This window comes from Mercenaria mercenaria, chromosome 6 (assembly GCF_021730395.1).
Source record: "Mercenaria mercenaria strain notata chromosome 6, MADL_Memer_1, whole genome shotgun sequence".
NCBI lineage: Eukaryota > Metazoa > Mollusca > Bivalvia > Venerida > Veneridae > Mercenaria > Mercenaria mercenaria.
Window position 1 is genome coordinate 5,691,943 of NC_069366.1, and position 23,101 is coordinate 5,715,043.

At 36.1% G+C, this 23,101-nt stretch overlaps 1 protein-coding gene across 1 annotated transcript; it reads right to left on the reverse strand.

The window, feature by feature from the left end:
- Nucleotides 1-5,404: 5,404 nt before the first annotated feature.
- LOC123549779 (zinc finger protein 568-like) lies at nucleotides 5,405-21,281 on the reverse strand. The gene is made up of 9 exons (XM_053545005.1): nucleotides 20,901-21,281; nucleotides 16,528-16,667; nucleotides 15,811-15,943; nucleotides 15,395-15,549; nucleotides 14,462-14,590; nucleotides 13,242-13,389; nucleotides 10,491-10,616; nucleotides 8,186-8,343; nucleotides 5,405-6,489 (listed from the first exon to the last, which is right to left on the reverse strand). The coding sequence occupies exons 1-9, from the start codon at nucleotides 21,235-21,237 to the stop codon at nucleotides 6,301-6,303; spliced, it is 1,515 nt and encodes a 504-aa protein (XP_053400980.1). The 5' UTR covers nucleotides 21,238-21,281; the 3' UTR covers nucleotides 5,405-6,300.
- Between the last annotated feature and the right edge of the window lie 1,820 nt (nucleotides 21,282-23,101).

Here is a 23,101-nt window from a genome sequence, read left to right on the forward strand (position 1 = left end):
TATCATCATTCAGACTTTAAAAAATAATAATAGTATGTCCATTTTCTTAAATGTTAGTTGGGAATGAGTCTTCGATGCTCTCGCTTTTGCTGAAAAATGAGGGATTTTTTCTGTGCATTTCCTCAATTTGAACAGTTTTTATTACATAACAATAGGAGGGGAAAAGTTACACTCAAAATACAAAGAAATTATTATTATTTAAATTTTCTTGAATGACTCATAAGTGTGGTTATCTTACCGTAACAACCATAATAGTGCGCAACATGTACATGTATATTTTCATTATGAAGAGGCCGGCCGGCCTTTTTAAAGGTGGATAATCAGATTTTGGCCATGTAACGGATTTGTTCGAAACTTTAGCATCTGATCATTTACACTCATTTATGTTCACTTAACACTTAATACAAATTAGATTTTCACTGGAGGTATTTTTAAAATTTCATTTTCCTATCCTGGTTGCCCAACCAAGATAAAGTTATTTTATCATAAGTATAAATTTGATAAACATACTTTGCCAAAGGAAATGTTTAAATATTAGACATATTGTAATATATTTGTTAAATATTTGCATTAAAAATTTTGTATTTAGATGGAATTCATTAGAAACGCAAGTTTGAAAAATTATTATTACCTCCCTTTGCCTATCTTGGATGCGCAACCAAGATAGATTGGAAATACATGAATTCAGAAGCTACACACAGCTTTTAAACTTGCATTTTGGTTCAGATTGTTCAATAGTTGATATGTCTATCAAATGCAAATGTAAAACTAGACATTGTATCGAATAAAAAAGAAATACCCAGCTTTTTATATACTTTCATATTAAAGGGGAGTTATTACAAAATTTTATAAAAATAATAAAATATACATTTCAAATAGGAATCTAACTCTATGTAATCGGTCTTTTTGTTCCTTAAATAATTCTCTACCAGAATATACAAAAAGGAAAAAATGTCATTAAATGTTGTTTAAATGTGATTGACCACCTTTAAAGGTGCATAGAAAAAAAATAGGAACACTATGTAGGACAGAGGCTTCAGGTTCGCTGGGTTCCCTCACTTTCGATACCAACGCAATAGACTACGGAGGATATGGAAATACCAGATGTTTCACGATTGTTAAACGCTTTATGGAACATAAATAGAGCAGCTTCAGCAGTAGCAGTAACAAAATGTGAAATAACCAGTAACAGTGGCAGCAGCAGTAGAAAGAGCAGTAGCATGGGAACATTCGTGACACTGGAAGTAGCTGTAGCAGCAGTAAGAAAAATGTGAAATAGGCAGTAACAGTAGCAGTAGCAGTAGATGATGAAGCAGTAACAGTAGAAAAATCGTGAAACTAGCTCTGTATCAGTAGTAATCGAAAATACGTGAAAATGGATGTAGCTGTAGCAGCAGTAACAAAAATGTGAAATTGGCAGTAGCAGTAGAAAAAAAGCAGCAACAGTAGAAAAATCGTGAAACTAGCTGATGCAATAGCAGTCGAAAATTCGTGAAACTGGAAGTAGCTGTAGCAGCAGTACCAAAAATGTGAAATCGGCAGTACCTGTAGCCAAAATATGAAATTCGCAGTAGCAGTAACAGCAATACCAGTAGCAAAATGTGAAATTGGCAGTAGCAGTAGCAAAAATGTGGAATTAGCAGGAACAGTTGCAGCAGTAGGAAATATGTGAAATTCGCAGTAGCAGCAATAACAGTGGAAGACTAAGTAGTAGCAGTAGCGTTAAAAACGTGTTACAGGCGGCGACAGTAGCAAAAATATGAAACTGGAAATGTCAAATCGGCAGGAGTAGCAGTAGCAGAAATGTAAAATCGGCAGTAGAAAGAGTACCAATAGCAATAGCAAAAGATGTTAAATTGACAGCAGCAGTAGCAGATAAAGATTTAAAGACTAGACCATTGTTATGGTGTAATGATTGCGATATGCACCTCAAGACTGGACAGTTGCTAGTGTGAAATGCTTACGATATGTATCTCAAGACTGGACAATTGTAAGGGCGTGATGGTTGCGATATGCTCCTCAAGACTGGACAATTGTTAGGGTGTAATGGTTGCGATATTGTACCTTATGACTGGACAATTGTTAGGGTGTAATGGTTGCGATATGCTCCTCAAGACTGGACAATTGTTAGGGTGTAACGGTTGAGATATGCACCTCAAGACTGGATAATTGTTAGTGTGTACTGGTTGCGATATTATTCGTCAGAAGTGGACAATTGTTAGGGTTAATGGTTGCGATATGCTCCTCAAGACTGGACAATTGTTAGGTGAAATGGTTGCAATATGTATCTCAAGACTGGACAAATGCTAGTGTGTAATGGTTGCAGTAAACCTCTAAACCAGACAAATGCTAGTGTTGCAGTATACCTCTAAACCAGACAAATGCTAGTGTGTAATGGTTGCAGTATACCTGTAAACCGGACAAATGCTAGTGTGTAATGGTTGCAGTATACCTGTAAACCGGACAAATGCTAGTGTGTAATGGTTGCAGTATACCTCTAAACCGGACAAATGCTAGTGTGTAATGGTTGCAGTATACCTCTAAACCGGACAAATGCTAGTGTGTAATGGTTGCAGTATACCTCCAAACCGGACAAATGCTAATGTGTAATGGTTGCAGTATACCTCCAAACCGGACAAATGCTAATGTGTAATGGTTGCGATAAGTACTAGTACCTCAAGACTTGGCAATTGCTAGTGTGAAATTGTTGCGATATGCACGTCAAGACTGGTCAGTTGCATGTGTATAATTGTTGCGAAATATACCTCAACACTCGACAATTGCTTGTTTGTAATGTTTGCGATATGTACCTCAAAACAGCACAATTACTAGTGTGTTATCGTTCCAATATGTACCTCAAGACTGGTCAACTTCTACTTTCTAGTGTGTAATTGTTTCAATATGTACTGCAAGACTGTTTAATTGCGAGCGAGTTATCGTTACGTTATGTACCCGCAAGACTGGACAATTGCTAGGTTGTAATTGCTGTGATATATATCTGAAGACTGGATAAATGCTAGTATAAAATGGTTCTAATATGCATCTAAAGTGTTGGGTACTCAGTCTATCTTTGCAAAGCACTGGCAAACTTGTTTCAAACAAACTTAGTTTTATTTGCAGATAGTTATAGCTGGCACTATGTAGTTCAAAATCAGAATAAATGCATACTCAAACGTTTTATCACCAAAGATGATAGCTCTGCACCAAAGTTCCATAAATATCCTTATAATATATGCAAGTCTGAAGTCGAACTGACAACTTGCTTAGCATTTTAAACCTAGTCATGAAACCAGGTGTAACAGGAAGTGGAGTGGGGAGTGGGGACACAAATCTAGTTAGTAACTGAAGGGCCGTAACTCCAAAGCCAAAGGGACTATCTAAACTAGAGCTTTCTCTTAAAGTGATGAATGTACCCCCGCACGCAGACACAATACATTGCATAATTATGTGGACTGTATGTATATTTTATAGTAACAAAAAAAAAAAGTGCCATAGCTCTGCAAATATTTATCTAAAAGAACGTAACATGCACCAAGCACAACTGGAGTTGGCACTGATCACTTGTGTGAAGTTTCATTAAATTGTGTGCAAAGGATCTGAAGATTAGGCGCAAACAAGATTGCATATGCACTGTATTACCAAATTCGGCCTATATATTTTGCCCATAAACATTGTTACAAAGTTTGGTGAACACTGGATTTGGAGAGCTGACACAATCAATTTTCATGATTTTGCAACCGTTCCATAGAAAGGGAGGATCTTGCAGGTTATCAGACTTGGCCGAGATACTATGCCCATAAACATTGTGCCTAGGTTTGGCGAGCACTGGGTAAGAACTGCTCAAGTTACAAAGCTGACAACTTTCGTGGATGCTGCCCATCCTCGCAGGTGATCATATAATGCATCCCATTTCTAAGGGTATAAAAATTCAAGATAACAGGTATCAGTTTTATATGGCTGAATGCCACCTTTCGAAAAACCTCCAATAAGCCAAACTGAATGTATACTTTCGATCTGGGACGCTTCCATGAAGTGAAAGTCCATTCAATTCTGTTAACATAAAACTAAGCACCAGAATATGATACCTTAATTTATTAGATGCAATGTTTAACAGATATATCATGCTTAACGTTACAGAAACCAATTTAAACAACTTCATATACAGTTCTGTAAATATTCCCACCTAAATAACAAAAGGAAAACAGAATATATACAAAAAAGAAACTAATCTACGAAATATCAAAAACATTCATTTAACTGCCAATTAGTAGAATTCTAACAGCCATTAAACACTTGTTTTAGTTAACTGCCCAAGTGAACAATATTCAGAGTTAGTGGCGCAGAAATATTTTCAAGTCGGCTTCCTACATAATTCTTAATCCTCCGAACTGAATAAACGCCATTTTAACAGCACTCAGGTATATATAATTGAGATTATTTAAATCAAATGTACTTCTATTTTTCTTCCCACTATGTTACTTTTGTTTTTCATTTCAATTTCACAAGTGAATAACAAAAGTCCACTGAAAAATCAACTGTCAACACTTCTGGAAAGATTTGGTTAAAAGACTGTACTTTTATATTGAAGCTGTAACCTCCCACATTGATGGTGAACATAAAAACTTCAGCCTGAAATACTTGTTACTCAGGCAGAATATACCTTTCAACCAAGCTGTCAACTCCAATAAATAAGTGCAATTTTTACGTACATGTGTACTATGTGAAAAAAAAAAATACAAGTAAATGTTATTCCAAGGCATCAGGGCCCACACTGGGCTGAAAAAAGTTGGAGCCACCTTTTTTGTCGGGAACGGTAGGGAGGGTGCTGGAGAGGTTTCCCTTCCTGCGGCGCGTTGAAAATTTTTGTTACTTCCCATAAGCAAATGGTGATATTCTAGCTATATAGGGGGACTTTTGAATGAAAGTGGGTATACCTCTAAAGCAAGTTTTGTATTTTAAAATGTTGTTGGATGTTTGAAGCAACCTGTCTGAAATATTTTTCCATTACAGCTTCTTTTTGTTGTGGGCCTACTATGTAAATGCATGGCCCGGGGGCTGTGTTTTTGGTGCTCTGTGCTTCCGAGAAATCTACCCTGATACAGGATTACATTTCAAATCCATTCCTAACTTTTAAAGACATTCAAAAAACTTGGCAAACACCTTTACTAATTACTTACTAAGATCACAGACACGGATCCAGTGTATTTTTATTTTTTTTTATTAATATAAAAAAACAACCTTTTTTCACACAAATTTTATATGCTTTCTATATGTTAGTCAAATGGAAAAAAAAATGATGACAAAAATCCGGTCACAGTGTTGTGTATGATATTGTGACCGGATTTTTTGTCATCATTTTTTTTTCATTTGACTAACATATAAAAAGTATATTTGTGTGAAAAAAAAAGGATGTTTATATTAAACAAAAAATACACTGGACCCGTGCCTGTGACTAAGATACTGTCTGACGGTGGCGACAACGTTAAAAAATTCATCAAACCATTCATTATTTTGCCGATTTATTTATTAATTATTTGATCCATGGAAATTAAAGGCATCAATCATTTAATCTGCCGTAATGACAACAAAACAAAAAGATTATTTTAACCCGATAATCGGTTGCTAATTGATTGCAAATTGCATCTTCTCGCGTGTCAAGATGTTTATTACACATTGTTGTATGTAAAAGTAAACGCAGACTGGGTAGTACTATCCCGAAATAAGTTAATTTTATAAGGTAATATTATCGGAACCAGTCAACTGTTTTTTAACATAATTTCTCAGAGGTTACGATTTAGAAGGTCTAAAACAAAATGGCGGTCCAAATTACGAACATTTTTTCATTTTCGCCACTCGCGATTTTTCTTCGCCACTTTCATCGCAGATTCGCCAAATGGCTCGAGTGGCGAACGACAGCGTGGGCCCTGGGCATGCATATTTATATTTGTGTAAAGTTCTTGTTCTCAAGCACTAGCAGTTTCTGGTGCAGGCTAACCACTAATGCACATCTTCCTTAGTAAATTCCAGGTCACCTCTTTAACTCGTTATTTCAACCACACATCTGCATCAAAACATTAATACAATTTTACAGTAAATTCATATGTTTTCTAATGCAAGGTTCTCCATGCTGAAGAATAATTACTACCTTATAAAGGCAGACACTTCCTTCCTTTCTTGGCACATTCCTAAGAGAATTATCCTCCCCTTAGTATTAACATCTATATGGTGATTAAATGTTGGTCTTCAAAGCAGCATTTGCTCTATACATGTTACACTGTATATCACTTTCTGAACAGTGTTCTATGAATTTTGGACCTCGAGGTCAGACTGAGCACTGGTTGTCACAACAACCTGTTCTTTCTGGTCCGAACTGACAACTATCTGTTGTACTTGATTCGTGTTTGGGTTTAAAGTGTACAACATGTTATCCCCATCCTGTACCACAGTCAGAACATGGGCAGCTTCCAACTCCTTCTCTGTTAAAGTTGTCTGAAATAAATATAGATACACCACAGTAGATATATGGCTTTGAAGATGTGTGTAAATGTTGTCCAAGTGATACTTTAACTACATTCACCACAGTCCTAACATAGTAATATTCTGGAAAATGTCAGTTTTTTTCTGTCCATAGTGGAACAAGAGGGCCATGAAGACCCTATACGACTCACTGGAGTTTCACAGTTCAAAAAAGGAATATTTCTGCTAAATACATGTAACTTTAAAAATTTGCCTGCAGATTCACATGAAAAGTTTGTTATACAGCTATTTTAAGAAAACTATACTAGTTCCTAGCAACCACACGTTTGTTTAATAAAGATGGAGTTTAACCATTTCGGTAGAGGTTTACCAAAAGGAAATTATTTCAACATAAGACCAGTGGATTAGAAAACTGGTGGTCATGTTTTGACCAATCAGAATAATTTGAACAATCTTAGTAGAAGGTCACCTGTAAACAATTCCTATGAATTTATTTCTTTAACTGAGCTAGCAGTTTCTGACAAAACGATTTTTCAATTTTCTCCTGTTTACATATAGGGGTATTAACAAAGCTCCCTAGCTGCCACATTTCTCACAAATTAAATTAAACTGGACATTCAAGAGACAGGGACACAAAAAACATTTCTGTGAACTTATTTCATAATAAGACCAACAGGTAAGGAGAAAATGTTGTCTGAAGTTCTTCTATTTATAAGTATGATTTTTATTTAAGAACTTTTTGAATAATTTTGAACACTTTCCGTAAAGAGACACCCAAGGAACTTTTGTGTACAATCATTTAGATTTGTGACAACAGATTCTGACAAGAATTTTTTTGAAGCTTCCACTATATACAATACAGGGAAAATAAACCATACCCTCCCATAGCCACGTTCTTTTTACAAATCAGAATAATCTGAACAACATCTGACAGATAAAAACACATTCTACAAGGAAGCCTGACTATCACAAAATATGCCCGTCATCAAACTTGGCCTAATTCAAGGGCCATAATCCAGGTGTGCCTAGAGCGATTTGGGTGGTTACCGAATTTGGCCAAAATATTATGCCCACAAACATTGTTAGCAAGTTTGGTTAAGATCGGATGAAAACTGTTCCGTTTGACTTAGAGAGCGGACAAGGCTAAATTGAGTAAATTCACATTTTTTTTTAGTAATTCAAAGGCCATAATCCAAGAGTGCCTGGGGCGATTTGGGTGGTTATCGAACTTGGCCGAGATATCATGCCCACAAACATTGTCAGCAAGTTTGGTGAAGATCTGATGAAAACTGCTCTACTTAGAGAGCGGGCATGCGGTGTTCACATAATACGCCCTGCTCTTTCAGAGGCGGGCGTATAATAACGAACTTTATGAAAACAGGCTGAACAGAAAATATAATGTTTGTTTGCCTGATTTAACACTGTGTTTCAGTTAGTGTCAGAAGCAAGCAAGTGACAACTTCCCTACATGAATGAGAAGAGGAGAACAAATCATTGCAGGCATTCTGTTTTAGGTCAAACCATTATGTAAAACATCCACCTTCTAAAATGTAGCTCACAGGACCTTGATTCATAACCATGTGCTTTACCTTAAGTATATATAAAACATAACCAAAATGTAAATTCTGAATTTTAATGTTTCATCTACAACACGGAAAGAATTGTATAAATTTAGTTATGGAAGGCTATCAAATAGACTAGAGCTTACATGTACATCATGTAGTTCCAGCTCCTGTTCCTCATGTAACAGTTCTGCTTCATCTGATGTTGTGACTTCAGGTCCACCTATCACAATTGTTTTACCAAGTGCCGAAGCTGGTATTGTCTTACCAAGGGCAGAGGCTGATATGATCTTTGGAACATTCCCTGTACGAAAAGATAAAAATCTTAGGACTCTTCCCTGAAGGGTTATTTAGAATAAGTTAACACTTTATTAGGATTGTTCAAAAATATACTTCACACTGGGTAAAACTATCGGTAAATTAAACAAGAGGGCCAAGATGGCCCTAGGTCGCTCACCTAAGAAACACACCATAACAGTATAAAACATGTTTGACCTAGTGATTTCATGGAAACAAATATTCTGACCAATATTCATTAAAAAATTGGTCTCTTGCGATAAAACAAGCATTTTCTTAGATATGACCTAGTTTTTGACCCTAGATGACCCATGTTCAAACTCGACCTAGATTTTATCAAGGCAATCATTCTGATCAAAATTCATGAAGATCAACTGAAAAATACAGCCTCTATCACATACAGAAGTTTTTTCTTTGATTTGACCAAGTGACCTAGTTTTTGACCTCAGATGACCCATATTCAAATTCGACCTTGATTTCATTAAGGCAATCAACCTGACCAAATTTCATAAATATCAACTGAAAAAAAAAACAGTCTCTATCGCATACACAAGATTTTTCTTTAATTTGACCTAGTGACCTAGTTTTTGACCTCAGATAACCCATATTCAAAACCGACCTAGTTTTCATCAAGGCAATCACTCTGACCAAATTTCATGAAGATCAATTGAAAAATACATCCTCTATTGCATACACAATGTTTTTCTTCGATTTGACCTAGTGACCTAGTTTTTGACCCCAGATGACCCATTTTCGAAATCAGCCTAGATTTTATCAAGGTAATCATTCTGGCTAAATTTCATGAAGATCAGTTGAAAAATACAGCCTCTATTGCATACACAAGGTTTTTCTTTGATTTGACCTAGTGACCTAGTTTTTGAACCCAGATGACCCATTTTCGAACTTGGTCTAAATTTCATCAAGGGAATCATTCTGACCAAAATTCATGAAGATCAATTGAAAAATACAGCCTCTATCGCATACACAAGGTTTTTACGTGATATGACCTAGTGACCTAGTTTTTGACCCCAGATGACCCATTTTCAAACTCGGCCTAGATTTCATCAAGGTTATCACTCTGACCAAAATTCACGAAGATCAATTGAAAAATACCGCCTCTATCGCATACACAAGGTTTTTCTTTGATTTGACCTAGTGACCTAGTTTTTGACCCGAGATGACCCATTTTCCAACTCGGCCTAGATTTCATCAAGGCAATCATTCTGACCAAAAATCCATGAAGATCAATTGAAAAATACAGCCTCTATTGCATACACAAGGTTTTTCTTTGATTTGACCTAGTGACCTAGTTTTTGACCCGAGATGTCCCATTTTCGAACTCGGCTTAGATTTCATCAAGGTTATCATTCTGACCAATATTCATGAAGATTAATTGAAAAATACCACCTCTATCGCATACACAAGGTTTTTCTTTGATTTGACCTAGTGACCTAGTTTTTGACCCGAGATGACCCATTTTCGAACTCAGCCTAGATTTCATCAAAGTTATCATTCTGACCAATATTCATGAAGATTAAATGAAAAATACAGCCTCTATCGCATACACAAGGTTTTTCTTTGATTTGACCTAGTGACCTAGTTTTTGACCCGAGATGACCCATTTTCGAACTCGGCCTAGATTTCATCAAGGTTATCATTCTGACCAATATTCATGAAGATTAATTGAAAAATACAGCCTCTATCGCATACACAAGCTAAATGTTGACAGACGACGGACGACAGACGCCGGACGAGCGATCAGAAAAACTCACCTAACAAGTTTATTAGGTTTGGTTTTAGGTCACTTGCACAGTCAGGTCACATGCAACTTTCAGTTTTTAGCTTTCACTGCTGAGGAAACAATTAAGTGGCACGTAGGGCATTATTTCAGGTGCAAGCTGGCACCTAGATTGAAATCAAATCTTGTTTATAAGAGTTTATTTGTATTAAATGTGCTTTATATTCTGTTCTCCATGTGTGCTACATAGCTCTACATCTGTTCTCAAATGTGTAACATCTGATCTAAATGTGCTCTATATTTTGTTTCAATTGTGCTAAAAAATCTGTACCAAATGTGCTCTACATCTGTTTTAAATGTGCTCTACATAATACTAAAATTGTTTAAGTAATCCCCCAACTGCAGCAAAGACATACCAGATGAGATTTCATGTATCACACTGCCACTACTGATAGTTTCTGTACCGTCTAACCCTTCCATTGCAGCCTCCTGGCGTTCTATCTCCTCTAGTGCTGCCTCAGTCAGATCTTGTAATGTTGTTCCTGTGTAAAATACAATCTTTTTGTTGAGTTTTAACATTGCATCCATACAATCATAGGCCTTATGACAACCTTCCAACTTTGATGGTGGAGTAGACCCCAGGTGCCCCTCTGTGTATAATTTCATCACAGGCAAGCAAAAACATAAAATTCAAACCAATATATTCTCAATGTTTCAAGTGGTTTAAACAATATTCAAGATTTTTAAGGATGACAGTTTAAGGAGAATGAATGCCTGACTATTAAATTGACTTTATAATGCCATTGTCCAACAATTCATCATGCTGATAGATCTTTTAAAACAAACCACTATCAAAAACAATATGGCTTTTTGAAATGGCATTTTGAAATCTTAGTCAATGGCTAACCAAGGAGACTGCGTGTGTTTATAATGTCAATTTACAAACTTCTGAATTATCTAAATAGCAAATATCTTTTATTATAAATTAATCTATAATTTCTGGAATTTAGGATGATTTCTCTCACTGCCATAAATGATTCACAAAGACCTAGCAGACAGAATTAACATTAAAACAAAGTTGTCTTCATCTTCATCTTCATCATCAAACCTGTAAACAAATACTTTTTACCAAACATACTTATTTTTACCTAAAACTTTCCTCATATGAGATTTAGTGCTTAACCTTTAGCCTGCTAAATTTCTAAATTTGATTGGTCCATCATTCAATTTCAGCAGTACCACTTCTTATTCAAAGGGGGTTTCACTGAAAATTTACTGACTGAATAGCGAACAGCACAGACCATGATTCGTGCAGGCTGATCTTGGTCTGCACTGGCCGCAAAGGCAAAACCACTTGCTGACAGCAGGCTAAAATACCTATCAATAGAGATTTTAGTGTATCAATTAACTGTCAATACTAAAGTTTGCATTATCACATACTTCCAAACTTAATGTTCCATATACAGTGTGGAATAACTCTTTATTTCATTCACTTATCCCTTTCCAGGTATCAACAACTTAAAACCAACATTTTTCATAATATTTTCATATGTTTATGGTACTTGACTACTTGTTCACTGTTAAACAATTGAGTAAATTCATTTCAGCACTGTGATACAAAATGTATATCCGACATTACAAAATAACACACAGAAGTGAAAATATTTAACAGAAACACAGAAGTGAAAATATTTAACAGAATTCATGCAGAATGTTGATTCTGTATATCATTTCAAAAGAATCTCTGATTCCTCTGAAACACTGTTTATGGTTTTAAACTGATAGTTTGCAATAATTCATGTTGTTACGTTTGTACAGAAGGCCACTTTTACAAAATATATGTTTTAAAACCCCAAAACCAGCGGACCAGTCAAGATGATTAGGTAACTGTCAATACAAGCACTGTGATAACAGAAAACATAAAAAGACTGGAAAACAAATTTGGAACCTTAATAATCAAATCAGGAATTTAACCTCTTTGACAGGTTTATAATATCTTCATTACAAGGGCACCGCCTTGCGGGTGCAGACGCTCATCTGAGTTTTTGTCTCTGTATAATAGAAATACTGTCATACCCATGATTTTCTAAGTCCAAAAGGGGCCATAATTCTTGCAAAAAAGCAATGCAGAGTTACGGTACTTGCTGTGCAGAATCAGCTTTTAATGGCGAATAACTGCTCCAAGTTATAAAGCAATAACTTTGACCATTAAGGAGAAAACTTGACATAAACGCAAAACTTAACCAAGAAATCTGATATTTTCTAAGTCCAAAAGGGCCATAATTCTTGCAAAAGTAGGATGGAGTTATGTTTGTTGCTGCACAGAGTCAGTTTTTGATGGTGAACATGTGTTGCAAGTCTTAAAGCAATAGCTTTGATAGTTTAGGAGAAAAGCTGACCTAAACATAAAACTTACTGTAAAATCATTTAATTTCGTGGGCATCAAATTTCGTGGTTTTGGTCTAAGCCGCAATTTCGTGCGGATGTTAATTCGTGGATTTCAACTTCTGAACATAAAATGAATGGAATTTTACTTGTTCGTTGGGATTAAATTTTGTGGATTGACTCAACCACAAAAATTAGTCCCCCACGAACATTAATGATTTCACAGTAACCAAGAAGCCTGATTTTTTAAGTCAAAAAGGGACCATAATTCTTGCAAAAAGCAGGATGGAGATATGTTTCTTGATGTACAGAGTCAGCTTTTGATGGTTGAACAAGTGTTGCAAGTTTTAAAGCAATAGCTTTGATAGTTTAGGAGAAAAGTTGACCTAAACATAAAACTTAACCAAGAATCTGATATTTTCTAAGTCCAAAAGGGGCCATAATTCTTGCAAAAAGCAGGATGGAGTTATGTTTCTTGCTGTACAGAGTCAGCTATTGATGGTGAACAAGTGTTGCAAGTTTTAAAGCAATACCTTTGATAATTTAGGAGAAAAGTTGACCTAAACATAAAACTTAATTAACCAAGCAACGCTGACGCCGATCAAGTGATGACAATAACATATCATTTTTTCCCCAAAAAGTCAGATAAGCTAAAAAAAGAAAAACCAAAATCTTAACTTTTACTTGCCAGTAAAGCAAGTTACTGTTAAGCCTGTTAAACAAATATGGCAATAACTCAAACTACAGGAATGTTGGTTAGCTTGGGAGTAGCAATAAATTACCTCTGTGTTGACTTTTGATGTGATCTTTCAGCAGTATTTTCCTGGCAAACCCCTGTCCACACAAGTCACAGGTATGTGGTTTTTCTCCAGTGTGCACTTTCATGTGATCCTTCAAGTTTCCATTCTGGGCAAATCCCTTTCCACAAACCTGTAATAATCACTTAAACCTAGAGCTTTACAGGAAGTGATGAAATTAAATACTTGATATGTTATATGAAGATAGCTAAAATGACAAAATTACCTGAATGTTAAAACATGACCTACACCATTTCTTACTTATACATCACAAATGTCTAACAAGGAGAAATAGCTCATGAGCTAATGTTTTTTGTTATACTATATCCGACGTAAATAAAGATTCTTGTAGATGGGGCTGTTGCATAGTCGATAAAATTTCCCTCTTTGCAGTTCAGTTATACAGACTACTTACAGCCAACATTTTTGATTTTCAAAACCACAACATCGTACATTGATCACAAAATATCATAGACCTTAACCCATTTGATTAACTCCCTAGAATGTTTATCCTCTCCATTACACCATATAGTGAGCACAGTATCTTAGACCTTAATTCTTTTGAATATTAATTCAATAAAATGTTTTTAAGGTAGTTCTGCACGTTTGGATCGAAATATTTTTCTACAATGTAGAATTTGATTAAACTCCATTTTTTCAAAACTTCAGGCTATACCTAGAAAATTCAGCAAATAAAAAAGATAGGGTCGTGTGCTTGATTTTTTGCTAGGCTGGTTTGAAAAATTGGACCTCACCCAATATTTCATAATGGGAGTCTATGGGAAAATCATAACTTTCATAACATTTTCACGAATAGGATTTTTTCTACAATGTAGATTTTGATGAAACTTCTCACAGTTGTAAATAAACACATGGACTATAATTTGCTGAAATAAAATGTATAGGTCCGTGTGCTTATTTTTGAGATATTTGACCATGATTAAAGGGAACCGGGCATTTCACGTTAATTTTAAGACATTTTTTTAATTTTTATAACGTGCCATATATTTTAATATCATATTTTGACTTTAGAAATATAGAAACAGTGCCATTATAACAAATTTACTGACAGGTTTCGATTAATTCATAAATTGATTTTCATTTCCGTATGCTGAATCCAGGCTTTATGCTACATTTTCCGGATATATGATGTTACGCCATCACTTCCGGTTTTTCAAACGTGCAGAACTACCTTAAGACAATACCTGACATTTGTAAGGTTTTTCGCCAGTGTGTGTACGCAGATGTCGGTACATATCACCTATCTTCTTCACTTTACGTCCACATACAGTGCATACAAATGGACGCTGACCGGAATGTATTTGGAGATGAACCTTTAAATAACACAATAAATGAATGTTACAGAAGAACACAACTCTTTGCATTGTACCAGTATGTGATTACCTTGCAATGCCCATGTGACCATGAATGACCAATTTTTGTTCTTGTATAATCTGTAATTGGTTGAATTAACTTTTAAAAAGCTGTGGTAAACAAATTTTATCTTGTGTTGTCCCTTCAAGTTAACCATCAATGACTTTTCAGCATGTTTTACAAATACATGGTATAAGAAAATCACTTTGTCAAACTGTTCACATTTAGTAGTTCATAGACTTGAAACTTATGAAAAGGTACTACGCTTGCCCTACCAAGCTATCTGGCTATGTCATTTTTTTTAAAGTTGAAAGGTTCAAATAACAATTTCAATTTATAATGTATTAAAGATAATAGCATTTTAATGAAAATATATTTGAAATGAACTTAACATGGGATGGTAGTGTCTTCTTCAAGTGTGCTAGGTTGGGTGTTTGATTCCTGGTCAGCAGGTCAAGTCATACTAAAGACATGAAAAATGGTACCAGTCTCTTTCACGGCATACAGTATTCAAAGGGTTGTACCGTAAGGTAAAATAAGCCCAGGTCTGTACCTGTTCCTGGATACTTTATTTGTCACAAGAGAGCTTAAGTTTCATTGCTCATGCTATCTGCTCGGCGATATATGACCATTTTGTGTCGATTCACCGTAAAACCCAACTCACTCATGTTATCTGTTGATCATATACTGCATTAAATAAAGCTTAGCTTTACCTCTAAAGAATAGAAAATAAATAACAAGCTTAATCAATGTTGTTAATATACCTGTAGTTTTTCAGCATGGAAGAACCCTTTACAACATATACCACACCTGTACGGTGATGCTTCCTGGGGACGTACGTGGATTTGAGTGTGCCGCCGCCAGTTACCACGCTCCGTAAAAGTCTTACCACATACAGCACAGGTAAATGGCTTCTCACCTGAAACACCATACATCCAATACATTACTAAGATTAATCTTTTCTTACTTATATCAGAGTTAAATTATAAATGAGACAGAACAGCTACATGTCAATGAAATTTTGGTATCGGCCAGCTGATTTTATCTATTTAAATATTGAGAAAGTAACTCCAGTATATAGTATTTATTTTTTCCATAACATTTCACATTGAAATTGGAAATATTGGAAGTTCATTTACAATTCCTACAGTAAAACTTATTTGCTAAAAAGCTGACGCACCTGTGTGTATTCTGGCATGCATTCTGACCTCGTATTTCTGAGAGAAACATTTCCCGCAGTATTCACACTTGTACAATTTACGGTCATCTGTATGTACCATCATGTGACGCTTACAGTTACTCTTGTTAGTGTACTGAAAACAAAAACAATACAATAATTTATTCATATCATGTTAAACTGTGTTTTAACAAGCATTCAGTGAATAGTATTTCTACTGTTTTCTGCAAGAAATAGTAAACTTCCAATCACGAGGAGTATAACATAGTCCAATGGAAATAAAAGTCTTCAGTAAATTTTACTTCAGGAAAGATTAGTCCTGTGTGGTGAATCAACCACAGGCACTCACTAATTGAGCTAGTCTTCTTAACTGTTTGCTAATACAATAGCCTCTGCCAGACTCAGACATAAAAGATAATTTTATCCATTCAGTTCACATCTTTTCATGTTAATTTTCTGCTTCAACTGGTATGTGTTACTTACAAATGAAACCAGTTAAGTCCTACATAGTAAGTTCAATACAAATATTATGGATTTGCAAATGTTCTGGAAAGGAAGAGTCCAGACTTCTTGGTCTCTAATCTTTTTATCAACATTTGCTATATACTTGATCACTTTATGTGTATATGTGTTTGGTACGTACTTTAAATAAGGCATTAAAACAAAAACTTATTTTTTTCTTTTAAAGGTTTACATTCAACATGAATCATCAAAACTCACCTGCTTGCCGCAAACATTACATGCATAGATATAAGAACTCCATCTATTCTTAGGAGGGGAAATCCTTTTCTCAAGTGGCGGTGCTGAAGGGCTTGGAATAGGGCTGTCTTCTTTTGATGTGCCAGCTTGATCTGTTTCTCCTGTTCAGTAAGAAAAACGTGTTTGATCTACAGTAACTGGTTGCTGGAGAAAAAAATATTTTACAACTAGAAATGTGTCCATGGGACACAGATGCCCCCACTACATGACATTAAAATGACAATTTTTTCCCAGGTCAGGGGCCATAACTCCTACACGACTGAATGAATCCGGACACGAAACCCCAGGTGCACAACTGCACATGCTGACCAACATTCCTGTAAACTTTGGTGACTCTAGGTCAAATACTTTTGGAGCTACGCACGACACAACATTAAAATGACCAATTTTTAACTAAGTCAGGGGCTATAAGTCCTACAAGACTGAATGAATCCGGACGCGAAACCCCAGGTGCACAACTGCACATGCTGACCAACATTCCTGTAAACTTTGGTGACTCTAGGTCAAATACTTTTGGAGCTATGCGCGACACAACATTAAAATGACCAATTTTTTACTAAGTTAGGGGCCATAACTCCTACATGACTGGATGAATCCGGACGTGAAACCCCAGGTGCACAACTACACATGCTGACCAACATTCCTGTAAAGTTTTGTGACTCTATGTCATATACTTTTGGAGCTAGGCGCGACACAACACTAAAATGACCAATTTTTACAAAGTCAGGGGCCATCACTTCTACATGACTGAATGAATCCGGACGCGAGACCCCATGTGCACAACTACACATGCTGACCAACATTCCTGTAAAGTTTTGTGACTCTACGTCAAATACTTTTGGAGCTAGGCACGACACAACATTCTTGGAAGGACGAACGTTCCTACATATGGATACTTATTAGGCTACTCTTTTGTTCTCTCTATTGTTCTTTTAGCCACATAAGAAAAAAATAGCCACATTAAAGCCTTATGGAATGAATGACATCAAAGAAAAAGTACAGTTACCTATTGTTCCTATAGCCACCTAAGTATGCAAATGTGAGCTCGGACGGACGGACAAGAGCAAATCTATATGCCCCCCCCCCCACCCCCAAAAAGTGGGGGCATAAAAATGGCGCAAGTTCTCTACTCTTATGGAACATTAATATCCCAAGTTTTCCAGATATATATATATATACATGTTCAAAAGTTATGTCTTACTTTTAGTCAGATCAATAGTTAAAACCACATACTGCTTTCGAGATTTACTGATATTATTTAAAGTAACTGTCTGCACTTAAAAACACAAACTTGCTGCAAACATACAACAAATGTGAAACAAATAATTTGTGTCAAGTTTCAATGAACTTAACAAGGGAAACTAGAGCTATCACTAAAGGTGATGAATGTACCCCCCGCATGCACTGACACAATACACTGCAATTTGACGCACACAAGATTGCATAATTATGTGGACTGTATGTATATAGACCGTATGTATACAGTATAGTAACAAAAAACAAAGTCCCATAACAATGCAAAATATTTATCTAAAAGAATGTAACATGCACCATGCACAACTACTGTTGGTACTGATCACTTGTGTGAAGTTTCATTAAATTGTGTGCAAGGGTTTGGTAGATTAGGCACACACAAGATTGCATATGCAGACTGTATGTACATAGTATGTTAACAAGAAACAAAGTCCCATAACTCTGCAATTTTTGTTGCTGAAAGAACATAACATGCCCCTGCACAAATACTGTTGTTACTGATCACTTGTGTGAAGTTTCATTAAATTGTGTCAAGGGGATGAGGAGAGATGGTGCACACAAGATTGTGTCTAATGTATATAGTATAGTAACAAAAAAACAAAGTCCCATAACTCTGCAAAATTTTTTTCTGAAAGAACCTAACATGCCCCATGCACAACTACTGTTGTTACTGATCACTTGTGTGAAGTTTCATTAAATTGTGTCAAGGGGATGAGGAGAGATGGTGCGCACAAGATTGTGTCTATATATACAGTATAGTAACAAAAAAAAAACAAAGTCCCATAACTCTGCAAATTTTTTTCTAAAAGAACCTAACATGCCCCATGCACAACTACTGTTGGTACTGATCACTTGTGTGAAGTTTCATTAAATTGTGTCAAGGGGATGAGGAGAGATGGTGTGCACAAGATTGTGTCTATGTATATAGTATAGTAACAAAAACAAGAGGGCCAAGATGGCCCTAGGTCGCTCACCTAAGAAACACTCCATAACAGTGTAAAACATGTTTGACCTAGTGATTTCATGGAAACAAATATTCTGACCAATTTTCATTAAGATTGGACCAAAAAATTGGTCTCTTGCGATAAAACAAGCATTTTCTTATATATGACCTAGTTTTTGACCCTAGATGACCCATGTTCAAACTCGACCTAGATTTTATCAAGGCAATCATTTCTGACCAAAATTCATGAGATCAACTGAAAAATACAGCCTCTATCACATACAGAAGTTTTTTCTTTGATTTGACAATGTGACCTAGTTTTTGACCTCAGATGACCCATATTCAAATTCGACCTAGATTTCATTTAGGCAATCAACCTGACCAAATTTCATAAATATCAACTGAAAAAAACAGTCTCTATCGCATACACAAGATTTTTTTTAATTTGACCTAGTGACCTAGTTTTTGACCTCAGATAACCCATATTCAAAACCGACCTAGTTTTCATCAAGGCAATCACTCTGACCAAATTTCATGAAGATCAATTGAAAAATACATCCTCTATTGCATACACAATGTTTTTCTTCGATTTGACCTAGTGACCTAGTTTTTGATCCCAGATGACCCATTTTCGAAATCAGCCTAGATTTTATCAAGGTAATCATTCTGGCTAAATTTCATGAAGATCAGTTGAAAAATACAGCCTCTATTGCATACACAAGGTTTTACTTTGATTTGACCTAGTGACCTAGTTTTTGACCCCAGATGACCCATTTTCGAACTTGGGGTTAATTTCATCAAGGCAATCATTCTGACCAAAATTCATGAAGATCAATTGAAAAATACAGCCTCTATCGCATACACAAGGTTTTTACGTGATATGACCTAGTGACCTAGTTTTTGAACCCAGATGACCCATTTTCGAACTCGGCCTAGATTTTCATCAAAATAATCATTCTGACCAAAATTCATGAAGATCAATTGAAAAATACACCTCTATCGCATACACAAGGTTTTTCTTTGATTTGACCTAGTGACTAGTTTTTGCCCCGAGATGACCCATTTTCGAACTCGGCCTAGATTTCATCAAGGCAATCATTCTGACCAAAATTCATGAAGATCAATTGAAAAATACAGCCTCTATCGCATACACAAGGTTTTTCTTTGATTTGACCTAGTGACCTAGTTTTTGATCCAAGATGACCCATTTCGAACTCGGCCTAGATTTCATCAAGGTTATCATTCTGACTAATATTCATGAAGAAAAATTGAAAAATACAGCCTCTATCGCATACACAAGGTTTTTCTTTGATTTGACCTAGTGACCTAGTTTTTGACCCGAGATGACCCATTTTCGAACTCGGCCTAGATTTCATTAAGGTTATCATTCTGACCAATATTCATGAAGATTAATTGAAAAATACCACCTCTATCGCATACACAAGGTTTTTCTTTGATTTGACCTAGTGACCTAGTTTTTGACCCGAGATGACCCATTTTCGAACTCAGCTTAGATTTCATCAAGGTTATCATTCTGACCAATATTCATGAAGATTAAATGAAAAATACAGCCTCTATCGCATACACAAGGTTTTTCTTTGATTTGACCTAGTGACCTAGTTTTTGACCCGAGATGACCCATTTTCGAACTCGGCCTAGATTTCATCAAGGTTATCATTCTGACCAATATTCATGAAGATTAATTGAAAAATACAGCCTCTATCGCATACACAAGCTAAATGTTGACAGACGACGGACGACAGACGACAGACGACAGACGACGGACGACGGACGCCGGACATTGAGCGATCAGAAAAACTCACCTGAGCATTGCTCAGGTGAGCTAAAAACAAAGTCCCATAACTCTGCAAATTTTTTTTCTAAAAGAACCTAACATGCCCTATGCACAACTACTGTTGGTACTGATCACTTGTGTGAAGTTTCATTAAATTCTGTCAAGGGGATAAGGAGAGATGGTGCGCACAAGATTGCGTCTACGGACAGACGGACAGACAGACAGACAACCTGAAACCAGTATACCCCCCCTTACAACTTTGTTGTCGGAGGGTACAAAAATGACCAAAAAAACAACCATGGTAAATTGGCTGACACCAAGCAGATGAAAGCTGTAAAGTACCTGTATGAACTTTAAGGTGCTTCTCACAGTCTTCCTTCACTGCATACTGCACTCCACATATGTTACATGCATAAACAAAACCACCTTCATTCTCCTCTACAGGTTCATCCTCAATCACGCCAGTTTCTTCTTTCATCTCGACTGGTTCCGGGCTTGCCACATTTTCTACCTCCTCTGTTGCAGCTACATATGAATCAGTGTGAGAACCATCCTGCTCAAGTATATTTCCAGTATCAAGACACAGATGTTTGCTGAGTACTTTATCATCATCTTTCGGCACAATGTCACCTGGCATGTAGACACCTCCTATTTTTAAGTCAGCTGAACCATACATCATATCACGCTGTTTCTTCAGCTTTCTCTCCTGAAAAGAAATAAAAATTTTTGTGCAATTTCAATTCAATTTTCATACAAGTCCTTGTATTACGGTCTTTTGGCAAACAGCTGGGTCTTAGCTAGTAAACTGAGTTTGGAAACTTTTCTCTTTTTTTTTTGCTTAAGCCTTTGTATTTGTTAAGTTACACCAAATCAACACATTTCAGATTTATAAGGTGACTTTTTTTCCAGCTTTTGATGGTAGAGGAAGGCCCCAAAGGTCCCTCCAAACAGTTTCAGGCATGTGCTGGAACCCTGTTAGAACCACTGATCTTCTGTAAGCCAGCTGGTTGTTTCCTTCACAAGAAAGAACTCTATACCCAACATGAGATTTTGAGCGCAGATTGGTGATAGGCAAGCAGTTTGACGAAAGTGACCTTTACTAATCCCTCATGGAACCAACCAGGTCTCATAGTGTAACCTTGTCATTGGTCAATATCATTACTATGCTCAAAACAGGAAGTATTTGAAATCTCTTCATCAAAAAAAGTTTGATAACAACAGTAGTTATCTACATATATTCAGGCCTTCAACTGACCATTATATCAGATTACAACAAGCAAATTCGATGAATTAATATCCCCCGCCGAAAGGGTTTGTGGTGAGGAATGGCAAAAAAGTATATCCGTCAAAAAGTTAAAGATGTTAATAAGAAGCAAATAATTTCATTAGTCAAAATCAATTTAACAGAAAACAAATGTTTCATTAAAGAGTACACAATAAATGTATGATACTTTGATCCTGACTTAAGAATTTATTTTGAATGGGATATGCTTTTTGTAATAAGCTTAGCTTTTAAAATTAAATGCAGTTAATTGAAATGTGAGCTTGAAGTTTAACTGGTATGAAATATTGTCTTTGAGTGGTTTGGCACCAGGTGTTGTTGATTAACATGTACATTTGAACTTAAAAGAACAGATGTCCTTAAGAGAACACAGGTAAGATATCTTGAACATGGCTGAGGACAAGGTTTGTGCAGTCACAACTTAACATGTTGAAGGTTTGAACATTTAAAAAAAAAAAAGGAATGGAAATATAATTATATATGTATATATTTATTTTTTTAGGGGGTGGGGGGTGCGGGGGAATGGGAGAGGAAACAAAATTTCACATGTTGATTATAAATATTGATGGAAAAGTAAAAATGAAAAAAAAAAAACGGTAAAAGGGTTAAGTTGGGGGAGGGGGGGACAGAGGATGCATGATTAGCGGTGGGCATGACTGTATGGAGGAGTGAGGTGGGGGAACTTGCATGTTGATAAATAATCATGGAAGGTTTGAAAAAAAATAAAATTATTAATTGTTTTTTTTGGGGGGAAGGGGGTTGGGAGGGGGAGGGGGTGCGACCAAAGCAAGTGGGTGACCAGGTGTAGGTGCGCAACTTCACATGTTTCTAATAAACGTTCACAGAAAAGAATGAAAGAAATTTAATGAAATTCTGCCGAATGGTAAGTTTGTTATGTACAAATATGTGGATTTTTTTTTGGGGGGGGGGGGGGGGGGGGGGGTGCAGAGGATGCATGATCAGTGGTGGGCATGACTGTATGGAGGAGTGAGGTTGGGAAATGGTATAACTTGCATGTTGATAAATAATCATGGAAGGTTTGAAAAAAATATAAAATAAATGAAAAAAAAAATTTTTTTTTTTTGGGTGGGGGTGGGGTGAGGAGGGAGTGTGACGAAGGCAAGTAGGTGACGAGGTGTGGGTGCGTAACTTCACATGTTTATAATAAATGTTCACAGAAAAGAATGAAAGAGATTTAATGAAATTCTGCCAAATGGTAAGTTTGTTATGTACAAATATGTGGATTTTTAGACAATTAAAG